The 13877-nt window shown below is 44.4% G+C and overlaps 1 protein-coding gene across 2 annotated transcripts in view; it reads right to left on the reverse strand.

Moving 5' to 3' along the window:
• Nucleotides 1-13877, reverse strand: part of GRM7 (glutamate metabotropic receptor 7) — a 730291-nt gene that overhangs the window by 332370 nt on the left and 384044 nt on the right. For both annotated transcript variants that reach the window (XM_068253109.1, XM_068253110.1), the window contains exon 5: nt 7487-7627. In XM_068253109.1, the coding sequence (XP_068109210.1) occupies nt 7487-7627 (141 nt within the window). The remainder of the gene's footprint in view (nt 1-7486; nt 7628-13877) is intronic.

Genomic DNA, 13877 nt, shown 5'->3' on the forward strand with positions numbered 1-13877 from the left:
GCTGGTCCATAAGGGGGGGTAGAGGCTGGGTCATCAAGTGGTTAAGATAATCTAAATCAGTGTTTCCCAACCGCTGTTCCGCGGCACACTAGTGTGCCGCGGAACGTTGCCTGGTGTGCCGTGCTCTTATCCCCCCTCCCGCCCGTCCCCGCGGCCGCCGCTGTTATTACCTTAGCAGCGGCCGCTCTCCCCTCTCCAGACCATGTATATGCTAGCAGCGTATCTCCGGCTGCTCTGTGTGATGCACTGATGCGGAAGGAGGCAGGGCTCGGTTACCATAGTAACGGCGATACATATCGCCGTTACAGGAAGCCGCTGCCCTCCTTTCTTCCGCATCAGTGCATCACACAGAGCAGCCGGAGATACGCTGCTTGAATATACACGCGCCGGAGAGGGGAGAGCGGCCGCTGTTAACAAGGTAATAACAGCGGCGGCCGCGGGGACGGGCGGGAGGCACTAAACTGGCTATACTGGGGCACTATTCTGGGGTACTATACTGGCTATCCTGGGGCACTAAACTGGCTATACTGGGGCACTATTCTAGCTATACTGGGGCACTATTCTGGCTATACTGGGGCACTATACTAGCTATACTGGGGGGCTATACTGGGGCACTATACTGGCTATACTGGGGCACTATACTGGGGCACTAAACTGGCTATACTGGGGCACTATTCTGGGGCACTATACTAGCTATACTGGGGCACAATACTGGCTATACTGGGGGGGCTATACTGGGGTACTATACTGGCTATACTGGGGCACTATACTGGCTATACTGGGGCACTATACTAGCTATACTGGGGCACTATACTGGCTATACTGGGGCACTATACTGGGGCACTATTCTGGGGCACTATACTAGCTATACTGGGGCACAATACTGGCTATACTGGGGGGCTATACTGGGGTACTATACTGGCTATACTGGGGCACTATACTGGCTATACTGGGGCACTATACTAGCTATACTGGGGGGCTATACTGGGGCACTATACTGGCTATACTGGGGCACTATACTGGGGCACTAAACTGGCTATACTGGGGCACTATTCTGGGGCACTATACTAGTTATACTGGGGCACAATACTGGCTATACTGGGGCACTATACTGGCTATACTGGGGCACTATTCTGGCTATACTGGGGCACTATACTGGGGCACTATACTGGCTATACTGGGGCACTATACTGAGGCAACTAAACTCCCTACACTGGGGCAACTATGCCAGCTATGCAGCCGCACCCCAGCCCCCCCCCCCCCCCCCCCCCATAGCGGCACTGTCCACTAGGTCGCGCAAACAACCGGGGGCCGCATCGCCCCCACCGCGCGCGCGCGCCGTTCCCCGGAGAAAAATTTGGTCAGACAGTGTTCCCCGGGCCGGAAAAGGTTGGGAAACACTGATCTAAATGATCTAAACTTTAGATAAGATATATAGACAAGTTACTTGTTATAGTTAGTTTTTCATCTTGGATCCGCTTTAAGGGCGTAGAGAATGCATGGGAATTTTACGAGTACTTCCAACAGTAAGGTAGTGTGCGTTGCGCAATTAGTATAACTCACATTACCTAGGTATAGAGCACAGGGCTACTTGCAAGTAGCATGGCACATGGTACCTTTGCAACATGAGCACTAACTAGGTAAAAGGTCATATAAAGATGGAGAGAGAGCTACACGGTATATGGAACTGACCAAGAAGAAAATACAATAGCTATCTGTTGGTTCGCCTCCTCCTTAATTCAAATTCAATACAAACATTTTTCTACTTAGAAGGCAGCACCACACAACACAACTAAAAGTATTGAAACATAGTTCCAATAATATGTTCAACACGTTTTCATCAGAGGCTTGTTAGGGTTTTTGCATGGCATTACTGACAATCCACCACCACACATTTTAGGAATGGGCTCTCCCCCTTATGGTGGGCACTGGGTGGCTCAACTTGCAGTCCCTTGGTTGGTCGGGATGCTGCAACCTCCGGCACCCCGCTGCATCCACTCCACTGCCTAATCCTCTTGTCACAAGCTCTCACTTCCACATCCAGACCCGCCCAACATGTTTCGTTTCAGCCCCTGATGAGTCAGTAATGACGAAACATGTTGGGCGGGTCTGGATGCATGTGATATGCTACAATGCTCTCCTTTTTTTTAATAATCTATACTGCCCTGATATTGATCCTTCACCTTTATTACCATCTGAACCATTTTCACAAAACTCTGATTTAATTTTCATGGGAATTGGGCATAGCACTGCCTACAGCACCGTATTGTTTGAGTTCTCCAGGCATACTTGACCAGAGAAACAACGGCCATTCCCAATCAATGTTCAATAAACAAAATGATCACAAATAAACAGAGAGCTCCTTGATTTGAAACCTACAATATTTGTACTTGATTCAATGTTTGTACTGATTCTAACATAAAATCTATTAACAGAATTTCACACTGTTTGGCCAGAGTTTTTTTAAAAAAAACTTAATATACATCATCTTAACACACAAACAGGATACAAACTACATAAAGTATCTGTTATTTTGCTCATTTCTACAGTCAAGTGGCAACTCTATCGAGAGTCACCCCTTTCAAACAGATTTCCATTATCGCAGGTTCAGAGTAATTCAGTACCAGATAGCTCAGTAATACAGAGGTATATTCAATATTATATGGGCAATTGGGCATATTGGTCTTTGAATGAAGGTGTGAGGGCTCTCTGAAACAAATGTATTAATGTATTCTTGTATATGTACTGTACATTTTAGCTAAAGTATGGTAGAGACACAATTTGTATTCCAGTCTCCATTATCAAGCATAGGTTTACATTATGGTGAATGAAAATGTTAGTTATTTAATGGAGATTGATAGGTGATAATATATTTTCAGAGCAAAACGTGCGTATTGTGTAATTTAGGATAGTATATGAGGTTTACCATATTTATTGTTGTGGCAGTTGCAGAGAGACAGTCTGGGAAAGTGATAGACCCCGTGATGGGTGTCCCAGATTTCTCTCATCTGCACTGCCATTTTCCTCACCTCCAGGATTTTGTGTCCTCCCTGAAAAGAGTGCTCAGGTGAGCAGATGGATCCACAAAAGGAATTGGCTGTCTATCCTCCCTAAAAGGACTGACCAGGCGGGAAACAAAAGGCTAATAAAGCTAGTTTGTTTAGCCTGATCTGGGAGCAGCATACAGTCCGAGTATGCCAGGCTGCAAAGGAATTGTAAGTTTGTGCTAAAAATAAAGCAATCGTCTTAATTCAAGAGAAGTGTTAGGTTTCTCTTCTGTTAGGCTTCTTGCACACCAAGACGTTGCATTAGGTGGCACGTTAAGGTCGCATAACGTGCACCTAACACAACGTATGGTGCTGCAAGAGCCGACGGTAGAGTGAGCCGCGTTAGGCGGCTCGAGTCCTATAATGTCTCCCAGAGTGGCGCTGATTGGCCAGCGGGACCACGTGATGCGGAGCGAGACACTCCGCATCACGTGGTCCCGCCGGCCAATCAGCGCCCGCCAGTGCAGTGAATATTAAGTAGCCATGTGCGCGGCTACTGTAGCTGGCTCTCCCCGCCTCCTCCGCCCCCCACTGCGCATGTGCAAACAGTCTAACGCGGCTATAGCCGCTCCAACGCCGTAGCATGCTGCACTTTGCACAGAACGTGCAGCGTTACATGTAACGCAACATGGGCTGTGTGAACAGCCCACTTGTGTTACATTGCTGTGCGTTGGGGGAGCGTTACAGGCGCACTAACGTGCGCCTGTAACGTCTTGGTGTGCAAGCAGCCTTAAGAGGATTTATCATTGTTTCATGTTTGGTTTTGTATGCATATTTATTTAATATACTGTAAATCTTTGTAAATAGTCTGTACAACACAAGCAACACTTCTCCGGACTTGCTCCCCTCTCTGACTTTCTCAGAAAGCAAAAGCACCTCCAATCTATCTCCTAGATTACAGTATCATTTAGCATTTTAAAATTCATGGGGTAAAATATGGAAACTAATAATATTTGCACAAAAACCACAGCTTTTGAGACACTGTAGCGAAAAAACAAAAATTATTTTCAGTTATATAATGTTTTTTTTTATAACATTGCATCCTTCTCTAATATGTGCAGTTTACACACCACTCAGCATTCTAAATGATTTTACAGAGCAGGCTAATGATCTATTGACTTGTCCTCTGCAGAAGAAAAAAAAATACACTGACTGACAGTTGAGATAACAAGCTTTAGAAGGCAGAGCTCCCTGCGACTTTGAAAGTCGTGGAGCTCAATGGCTCTTTTGCATAGATAACAACTAGAGTTTCTTAACTCTTCATGTACTGGGAACAATATTAGACTTATTTATCAGCTCCTATTGTTTTATTTTTTAGCTGTACTACACAACCAATCATTATATCATATTTTTTTTTTTCACTTCAGTGTCTATTTAATAGATCCTTTCTGTTGGAAAGTAAAATATATTTTATCCTGAAGGAGGGGGACACCTGGAGATGTGTTGATGTCTTAAAATAAAATCTGTATACTTACCTTTGGTGTCTCAGAGATCTCAGTATATCATGCAATCATCCAGGCAGGAAGATCACTTCCTCTGATGATCAATGCCATTCACTTCCTCTGATGATCCATGCCATGCACAGCACCTAACGAGATCCTACTCTGGCTGCAGTCCATACACAAGTGGATTAAGGTGAGGCTAACCACATGAATAGCTCTATTTTAGAAACCACACAGTTGAGAGCCTAAGTGTGCGGCTCCTTCTCTCTATAAACATAACTACTCTACATACTGGTAGAGCGCCATCTAAGTTATCCAGTACTTAAAATAAGTGTTATTTAGGCAAACGTCCAGCAAGACAAGTTTTGTCTGGACAAATTTCTGCCTATCTGCTCCAGTTTCAGATGATTCTGTACAGTTTCAGTTGCTTCAATGATAGGTATAGATTTGAGTGGCCCAGTGCTTTACATAAGTGGCCTATTTCCCCATAAAAATGATTGTGCCCCCCCCCCCCATCATGGCCGGACAATCCACGTCCCCCTGTGGTGGCCACAGGCCTGTACCGAATCAGGTACAAACAGTGCTGGAAATGTCTCTGCAATTTGTGCCGCCATAGGCTGTAATGTGAATTACGGCTATAGCGGTGCTCAGTCACTAATTTGGGCGCTGTCAAAATACGGAGCCCAAATTACGATAAAAAAGAGTAAATCTGCCGCCAGCAATAGCTGGCAGCCGAATTACGTCTTACCCCCGATTCCACGGCGGCCTGGAGGGGGAATAGTAATTAATGCCAGCGGGACTTTTGCAGGAGCAGGGTGAACTGTTTTTTGGCTTTACCCTGCGCCTTAAGTACATGTATGCAGCTGTACCGCTTCTCCTTCCCCCCTCTTGTACAGAGCAAGTGCAGGGAGCGCGGTTATATTTATCAAGTCAATGCTGCATCTGTTTTCCACTTCCTTCCCAGGCTGTGTCTTCTATGCTGCCACCTTGAGGCTCCTGATGACGTGACATGCATCAGGAGCCTTAGGATGTCAGCTTACAGCATGTGGATGCCAGGAGGCGGAGGAGACCAGATGCAGTGTGGACTTGGTGAATATAAACAGTGCTCCCTGCACTTATTCTGCACAAGCGAGGGGAAGGAGCAGGCCCCTATAGCCCTCTGCACCATTGGTCTTGGGGCTAATGTTACACCACTGTTCACTACCCTTTTAAAGTAACCCTGCGCTGGAAGGGATATGGAAAGAAAGGGTGCCCATAGGCATCTTTGGTAAATGCTGCGATTAGCGGCAGAAAGGGGAAATTTCGTCTTAAGGTGGCGGACTCTAAATTTACCATTTTTGTCTCAAATTGTGGCTTTCGAAACCCACAATAAGCTGCTATGTAGGTAAATTTTGGCGCCCTGAGGTGGCCGATTAGCGTCAAGATGGGAATATTATGCTAAATGCCCCCCTCTTGACACTGATCGGGCGCCTACAGGTGACCAAATTTACCTTCATAGCCACTTATCGAAGCTTTGTGGAATGGGGGTGTGGCACATTATGGAATGGAATTTAGGATTAGGCGCCATCGGGGAAGGGGGGATAAGTTTAGGCACCATGGGGGAGCTTAGGGTTTGGCACCCCCTGGGGGAGTTTTAGAGTAAGGCACCACAAGGCGGGGGGGGGGGGGGTTAAGGGTTAGGCACCAACCGGGAGAGGGGGAGGTCTTAGGGTTAGGCACCACCAGGGGGGAGTCTTAGGGTTAGGCACGACTGGGAAGGGGGTTAGGGTTAGGTACCCCTAGGGGGAAGTCTTAGGGTCTTAGGGTTAGGAACCACTAGGGGGGGTCTTAGGATTAGGAACCACTGGGGGGGGGGGGGTCATAGGGTTAGGCACCATCAGGAGAGGGTTCTCTGTGAGAGTAGGGTTAGGATAAGCCCTAGTAAAATATTGGTAAATATTTCCGATATTCTACTATGGAAATTTACTAGTAGAATATTGCTATTGTCAGCGCCATTCTACTACCAGCAAACTTTGCGCCTGTTTTTCTAGGCGCCCTTTTTTCCATGAATGCTACGGAAGCTTTACCATAAGGCACTGTAGGCACGCGCCTACAGGCGCCTGATGGAGGGACGCCTCACTCCCCTCCCCTAGCACCTCCCTCCTTCCCTATGAAGAGTCCTAAGCAAAGCGTAAATTAGAGTTTAGTCACCTGGCTCTCGGCATTCCACTGACAAGAACTCCCTTCAGTTGGGGGCACCACTAGCTGGCTACCTAATGCTAAGCGCACCTGTAGCTACCTATGAGATAAGGGAGAAGTAACAGCTGGGTCAGCCAGCACACTTGCGTTGTGGTTCAGTGGGGGTTTGTGGGTTTCTAGGGGTGAAATTTAGCGTGCCAGGATATCTGTGCCTATAGGCTCCTGTGATGTAAATCCGGACCTGGAAGCTGCCATCTTTATTTTCTTTTGAACAATGCATATTGCTTGGCTGTTTAGTGTGCATTCTCTGATCTCCTCATACGTTGTATCCCGGTTATTGGACTGTTTTAACAATTCTTTTATTAGAGTGATCTTTTTCTCTTTTTTTTTTTATTGTAAAGCGTAGTTAAAGGTCAACAAGCCATTGCCTTTTATTATAATATGACAGATTTATTTACTGTAGCAGTTGTGCAAAAACCTACTTTGCCAAAGGATCAGGTGGAATAAAAAAAAAATGCTCCTTTAAAAAATTATAAGCCGCTAAACACAATAATTATATAAAACAAATCTATAGATACGCTGAAAAAAACCCCCTATAAATTAAAAAAAAATCTTGCTATTGACTCTATATTCTTGACTCTAGGAACACAGTTTTAATTGCCTCGTTACATTTTAATAAGTGCAGCTCATTAAGGTGCAGCACACAGCAGAGCTCTGACATAGATCTACATCCACATCCGCCTCAGGGATGTTTGCACTGCTATCGATTTGTAATTCCTTGAATACCCCGCGCAGCATCGATCGCTGCTGAATGGTTACCTGTACACTTGCGATCAGTGTCTTCTTTCTTGGAGCCGGTGATGGTGAGCTTGCAGTTAAAGTTCTCTTCCCAGTATTCTGCGAACCACACATTTCTGCGATTATTCTCTAGGGTCCGTGACGTGAAGTAGGCATCGAATCCTGGAGAAAACCAGAAAGCCAATACCGCATTAGTAGGTCACAGTAAAGGTTTAATACAGGTGCTCTTTACACACAAAAGGATTAGGAATAAACATGCTGCTAGAGGTTCCTTATCCACAAAGGCACAAAAAATCTCCAAAAAGACCTCAGCAATGCTGTAACACTATTTTCCATCTAGTATTCACATTCATAACATGATATTCCTGCAGTCACCTGATGCATGACAATAATCACAGGTGATCGCCGCCCACACAGAAATAAAGGTATGTTATATATTGTATTACACATTTTCAACATTTATTAAAATGATAAAAACAGCATTCTGGAGTACAGCAACTTCCATTGTGGGTCCTTGCAGAAAGGACCCTATTGCATCAAATCGCTTGAAAGCAAGTGCTAAGTGTAGTGTCATCATAAATCGTCTTGCTCAATCTCGACCGGTTTCGGCATTGTGCTGGTGATTTTGCTGTCCTCTGGACACAGTAACAGAGTGGTAAACAAATGGTGGCAACAGCTTCAAGCAAATGATTACTCCCTGATTAGAGATTTGTTTTAGCACCTTGCACCCTTCAGGCATGAACATACTGAAACCTGATCAAGAAATGAAGCAGATTCACGTTTTAATCGTCTTGCAGGGGTAAACAGATCAAATGAACAGAATTTTCCACAAACTTTGACTGAATATCGACAAGTGCTTTTCAATGCGAGAAAGAAAAATTTAATTGGGCACTGTAACGATTGTGGAACTTTCTCCGTGATCAGCGCACAACGCGTGCGCTGACACGGCGGAAATCCTCCACAAGCGTGTAATTGCAGGCACCCAGCAAAAGGTGCTACACACCTGTAGAGGGAAATTCCTGTCGGCAGATGGCGCTGGGGAGTGCAGAGGAACCAATCCTCTGTACCTCCACAAATGCCAGACAGGAATTGTACGAAGCGCAGAACGCAATCGCAAGAGAGGCGATTGCGAATGAGAACGAGCAAAGGGACAGGTTGCATGTGTGTGCGCCAATCCAGTCGCCACCCCGCGACCGCGCACACACAACAGCAGATATGAAATAGGAACGCGATCGCGAGAGGTGCGATCACCAGACGTGACACAAGGCAGATCATAATAGAATACGAGGGTAGCAAAGGCACAGCAAATAATACAATGAGAAGATGCGGAAAATAACAAACGCTAGCTAACCGCGAACACCGCACTCATTCGCAACAGTGCACGCGGTTATGCGCGGTCTCCATGTGATAAGCACAATAGAGACAAGCACGCCTAACTAACCATCGACAGACAAACATGAAACAGGGGACGCGAACGCTTGCTTAACGGTTACCTCACCGAGCCTCCAGCAAGCGGTCGTAGCAGACAAGACAGAGACACGAAAACAGGGACAAGCGAGAGATAGGATCCACAGCACTAGCGAAAAGTGGCTAGCGCGATCCAGGTACAGAGTAGCAGAACAGAAGGATCCACAGCACTAGCGAAAAGTGGCTAGCGCGATCCCAGGAGACAGAACAGAAGGATCCACAGCGCTAGCGAAAAGTGGCTAGCGCGATCCAGAGAGGCAGAACAGAAGAGATAGCTGGTAACAACCGCTGCACCAGCTATACTCCAAGAACAGAGATCAGAACCATTTCCTGTCGACCACCGTTGGGACAGGACAATGGCAACAGACAAACAAACAGATAAACAATCCTAACTGCACTAGGGAAAACCTGCCTAGCGCAGATTCCAGGAATTACTCTAAGCTGATCTTCAAACCAAGAGCATGGCTGACACCCCACTAGGAGTGTTACATAGGACGGATTCCTTATGAACAGCGAAGCATTGTGGGAAAGACATAGTACTTATAGTACACGCCTCCAATGAATGTGGCCAGGCAATTTGCATGACAACGTATGCAAATTCCTCTGCAAGCACAAGCTGCAAAACTGACAGAAACTCTTCTTTCCAAAGTCCTGCAGCATGCAAACCTACACAATGGTCACAAGGCTGCCTGCCTGCACAGGCAGCTGAGCAAATCATCACAGGCACCCATTGCTATTCTGTTGGGTGCAATAAACATGACAATTTGTTCACACTAATCCCATGCCACCCACATGCAGTACACACTCTATGGACAGGAGAGGAGGAAGACCAATGCAAATATACCCCACTATAGGAACTACAATAGTGTCATCCAATGATTACACTACAGAAAACACTGCAATGCTGGAATACAATACAAAGGTGCTGGAAAGCTGGTTTATACTGTGTTGGATTAGACTGCCAACATTACTATTTTATTAACCCATTAGCAACTTCAATAGAATTATCTCATCTTAGATAAGTGCACTGCTTTTGACCTCAGTCAGCAGAACTCATGCTTTAAATTCTTGGAATGCTTTGATGTCTCTCTACTAGCAGAAAATCTAGAAACTGAAAGCAGAAGTCCTCTGTAATTGTCTCACGCTGCCCCCTAGTGACAAGTGGCCATAAATACACATTACAGCAGTACTAATTACAAGTAGGAAAATGTAACAAATAGAGAAATAAAAAAATGTGCTAAAATAAATTGGCTTGGAGCACTTGCAAGCCTCCAAATAAATTGGCTGCTAAAGGGTTCATCCACAGAGTGCAGTATTGTGCCCTGTACACTAAAAGGTTTTCTAGGTCTTTGCCTGAATGGCATGTACCCCAAAATGACAGTGCTTTTTTCCCCCAGACCTCTATGTGCTAAAATGCAACTTTCATTAGCTCTGGGTCCCAGAAGGGAGAGGCAGGAAACAGACTCTGCTGTGTAATGGGCAATATTTTATTACAATTATTATTATTTGTATTTTTTTATTAATAATATATCAGTATGTTTAAAGCCTAACTTCAGATATACCGTAGATCCTAAGATCTAGCCTTCTGTTTTAAAAATCTTCTCACATGACCTGAAACAGCCCAGTTGGAGATGTGAATGGGTGGGGCTTCTGGTACTGTTAAGCTTACTGTATTGTGGTGCTTAAAGAGACACTGAAGCAAAAAAACAAATATGATATAGTGAATTGGTTGTGTACTATGAATAATCACTAGAAGATTAGCAGCAAATAAAATATTCTCATACTTTTATTTTCAGGTATATAGTGTTTTTTCTAACATTGCATCATTCTATAATATGTGCAGATTACACAACACTCAGCATTCAAAATGAGTCTTTCAGAGCAGTCTGTGAAGTAATGACCTCTCCTCTAGCAGAGGAAAAGTAAATAGTCCAGGAACAGTTGAGATAATAAAAGTCAGATAACAGCCCTCTTCAGACTAAAGGTAGCCATACACTGGTCGATTTGCCATCAGATTCGACCAACAGACAGATCCCAATCTGATCGAATCTGATCAGAGAGGGATCGTATGGCTACCTTTACTGCAAACAGATTGTGAACCGATTTCAGCCTGAAACCGATCACAATCTGTTGTGGTGGTGCTGCCGCCGCTCCCCCGCCCGCATACATTACCTGCTCCGCTGGTGCGACTGCCCCCGGTCACCGCTCTTCTTCTCCGTCTCCGCTCTGGTCTGCTCTGGTCTCCGGCATGCTTCCCTTCTTCCTGTCTGAGGGAAGTTTAAACAGTAGAGCGCCCTCTACTGTTTAAACTTCCTGCCGGGACAGGAAGAAGGGAAGCATGCCGGAGACCAGACCAGAGTGGAGACGGAGAAGAGCGGAGACCCGGGAGTCGCGCCGGCGGAGCAGGTAATGTATGCGGCTCTATTGCGTCAGTATTATGGTAGAGAACAGAGGCGCCAAAAGGATAAAAACAATATTTAAAAGTTTTAAAATTATTGCTTAGGAGGCAGTGGTGGACTCACCTCCCACAAGCAGACACAACAACTGTGTATTCACAAAAGGGACATTTATTGGTATACTCCAAATAAGGTCGCAACGCGTTTCGCAGGTCAAACCCGCTTCATCAGGCAATTATAGGAAGGAGCACACAACAGCAGTATGTCCAGATAGCACCTGGCGCCTCAGTCTCTATTGCGTCGGTCGTCGGGCACTCGTACGCCGCTAGCGATGCGCTCTTTAACCGCGGGCGATCGACGTTATTTTCCGCACGGCGCGATCGACTGGATCGGACGGAATGGATCGAAATTTGGCGTGTAGCGTGAACGATTGGCAGCAGATTCGATCCCAGTGATCGAATCTGCTGTCGAAACGGGCGCAAATCAGGCCAGTGTATGGCCACCTTTACTTAGTCGGAGAGCTTAATGGCTTGTTTGCATAGAGATAACAACTGGAGTTTCTCAACTCTTCCTGTACTGGAAACAATTAGACTGATGTATCTGATCTTAATGTTTTATTTCTTAGCTGTACTACACATACAAATCATAATATCATAATTTTTTTTTCGCTTCAGTGTCTCTTTAAAGGGGCACTATGGCGAAAAATTGTGAAATTTAAAATATGTGCAAACATAGACAAATAAGAAATAAGTTTTTTCCAGAGTAATATGAGCCATATATTACTTTGCTCCTATGTTGCTGTCACTTACAGTAGGTAGTAGAAATCTGACTGAAGCGACAGGTTCATAGGGGATTCTTAGCAAGGCTTTTATTCTTTATAAAGGTACTCCCTAAGAAAAAGGATTTAAAAAATGATGTGGCCAGCTTCCTTGCTCCCTACACAGTTTTTTTGGCAGTTGAACAGAGCAACTGCCATTCAATAAGTGCTTTTGAAAATAAATAAATCCCTGAGAATCCCCCCATGAAGAGATGGACTAGTGTGGGCAGCACGGTGGCATAGTGGTTAGCTCTCTCGCCTTGCAGCGCTGGGTCCCTGGTTCGAATCCCAGCCAGGGCACTATCTGCAAAGAGTTTGTATGTTCTCTCCGTGTCTGCGTGGGTTTCCTCCGGGCACTCCGGTTTCCTCCCACATTCCAAAAACATACAGATAAGTGAATTGGCTCCCCCTAAAATTGGCCCTAGACTACAGTACTTACACTACATAATATAGACATATGGCAATGGTAGGGATTAGATTGTGAGCTCCTTTGAGGGACAGTTAGTGATAAGATATATATATACATTGTACAGCGCTGCGTAATATGTCGGCGCTATATAAATACTAAATAATAATAATAATAGTCTAAAACCTCTCGCTTCTGTCAGATTTCTACTATCTACTGTAAGTGACAGCAACATAGGAGAAAAGTAATTTATGGCTCATTTTACTCTGGAAAAAAACATACTTCTTATTTGTTTATGTTTGCACATATTTTAAATTTTAAAATGTTTCGCCATAGTGCTCCTTTAAGCTGTGGGGGAGGGAGGGAGAGAGTCATAAATAGAACTTTATGAGAAAGTCACATCCTGAAGCTCTGGCAATCTGTGCTGGAGAAAATGACAGGCTCTCCTTCAGGGACTTGAACTAGTTCACACAAACTATATATATATATATATATATATATATATATATATATATATATATATATATATATATATATATATATATATATATATATACACACACACGTCCAGTTTGTGCTGCGATCCCTCAAACAGGACTTCCTGTCAATCAACGGCAGATGCAGGTGTGCTCCTGACGCTTGTTCATCAGCAGTAATTGGTGAACGGACATGTGTTCCCTGAACCGATCAAAGAACCTGTGTATGAATGATCATCACTTCAATCAGAAGCTATTAACATAAAAGTTAAAAAAAAAAAAAAATACACACTTCCTGTGAACACAGAATAAAATGTGTAGTGCCATCTAGTGGACAAAAAGCTAAATAAAAATACATAACAAAAAATATTCACTATAGTTTTTAACCCCTTCTTCTTCCTTATCCTCCCCCATAGTTACATAAAACACTTGTAAGAAGAAGAAAAGAGTCAAGCATTTAAAAAAAATACTTAATAGAAACCTTAGGGACTCAGGTTTTTCTTAAATATGTATGTTACGAGGGTATATTACTCCCCCCCCCCCCCCCCCCCATAAAATGGTGTTTGTTTCGAAATCGTCTGAGGGTAGGAGGAATAGCTCCTATAAATAAGATAAAAACTTTAAAAAGATAAAGAAGCTTTTTTACTAAACACCTTAAAAAGACAATGCGTTTTACGTGTCTCTGCATCTTAAAAATCAAACTCTGCAACTAGGAGCGCCTGAAGAAAAGGTGCTCATAGTTGCAGAGATTCGTTTTTAGGACACCGATTATTTGACCTGAGGAAGCGGACAGGGACACGTGAAACGCGTTGTCTTTTTAAGCTGTTCAATAAAAGAACTTTGTTTTTTG

The sequence above is a fragment of the Hyperolius riggenbachi genome, chromosome 9 (genome assembly GCF_040937935.1).
Source record: "Hyperolius riggenbachi isolate aHypRig1 chromosome 9, aHypRig1.pri, whole genome shotgun sequence".
Taxonomy (NCBI): domain Eukaryota; kingdom Metazoa; phylum Chordata; class Amphibia; order Anura; family Hyperoliidae; genus Hyperolius; species Hyperolius riggenbachi.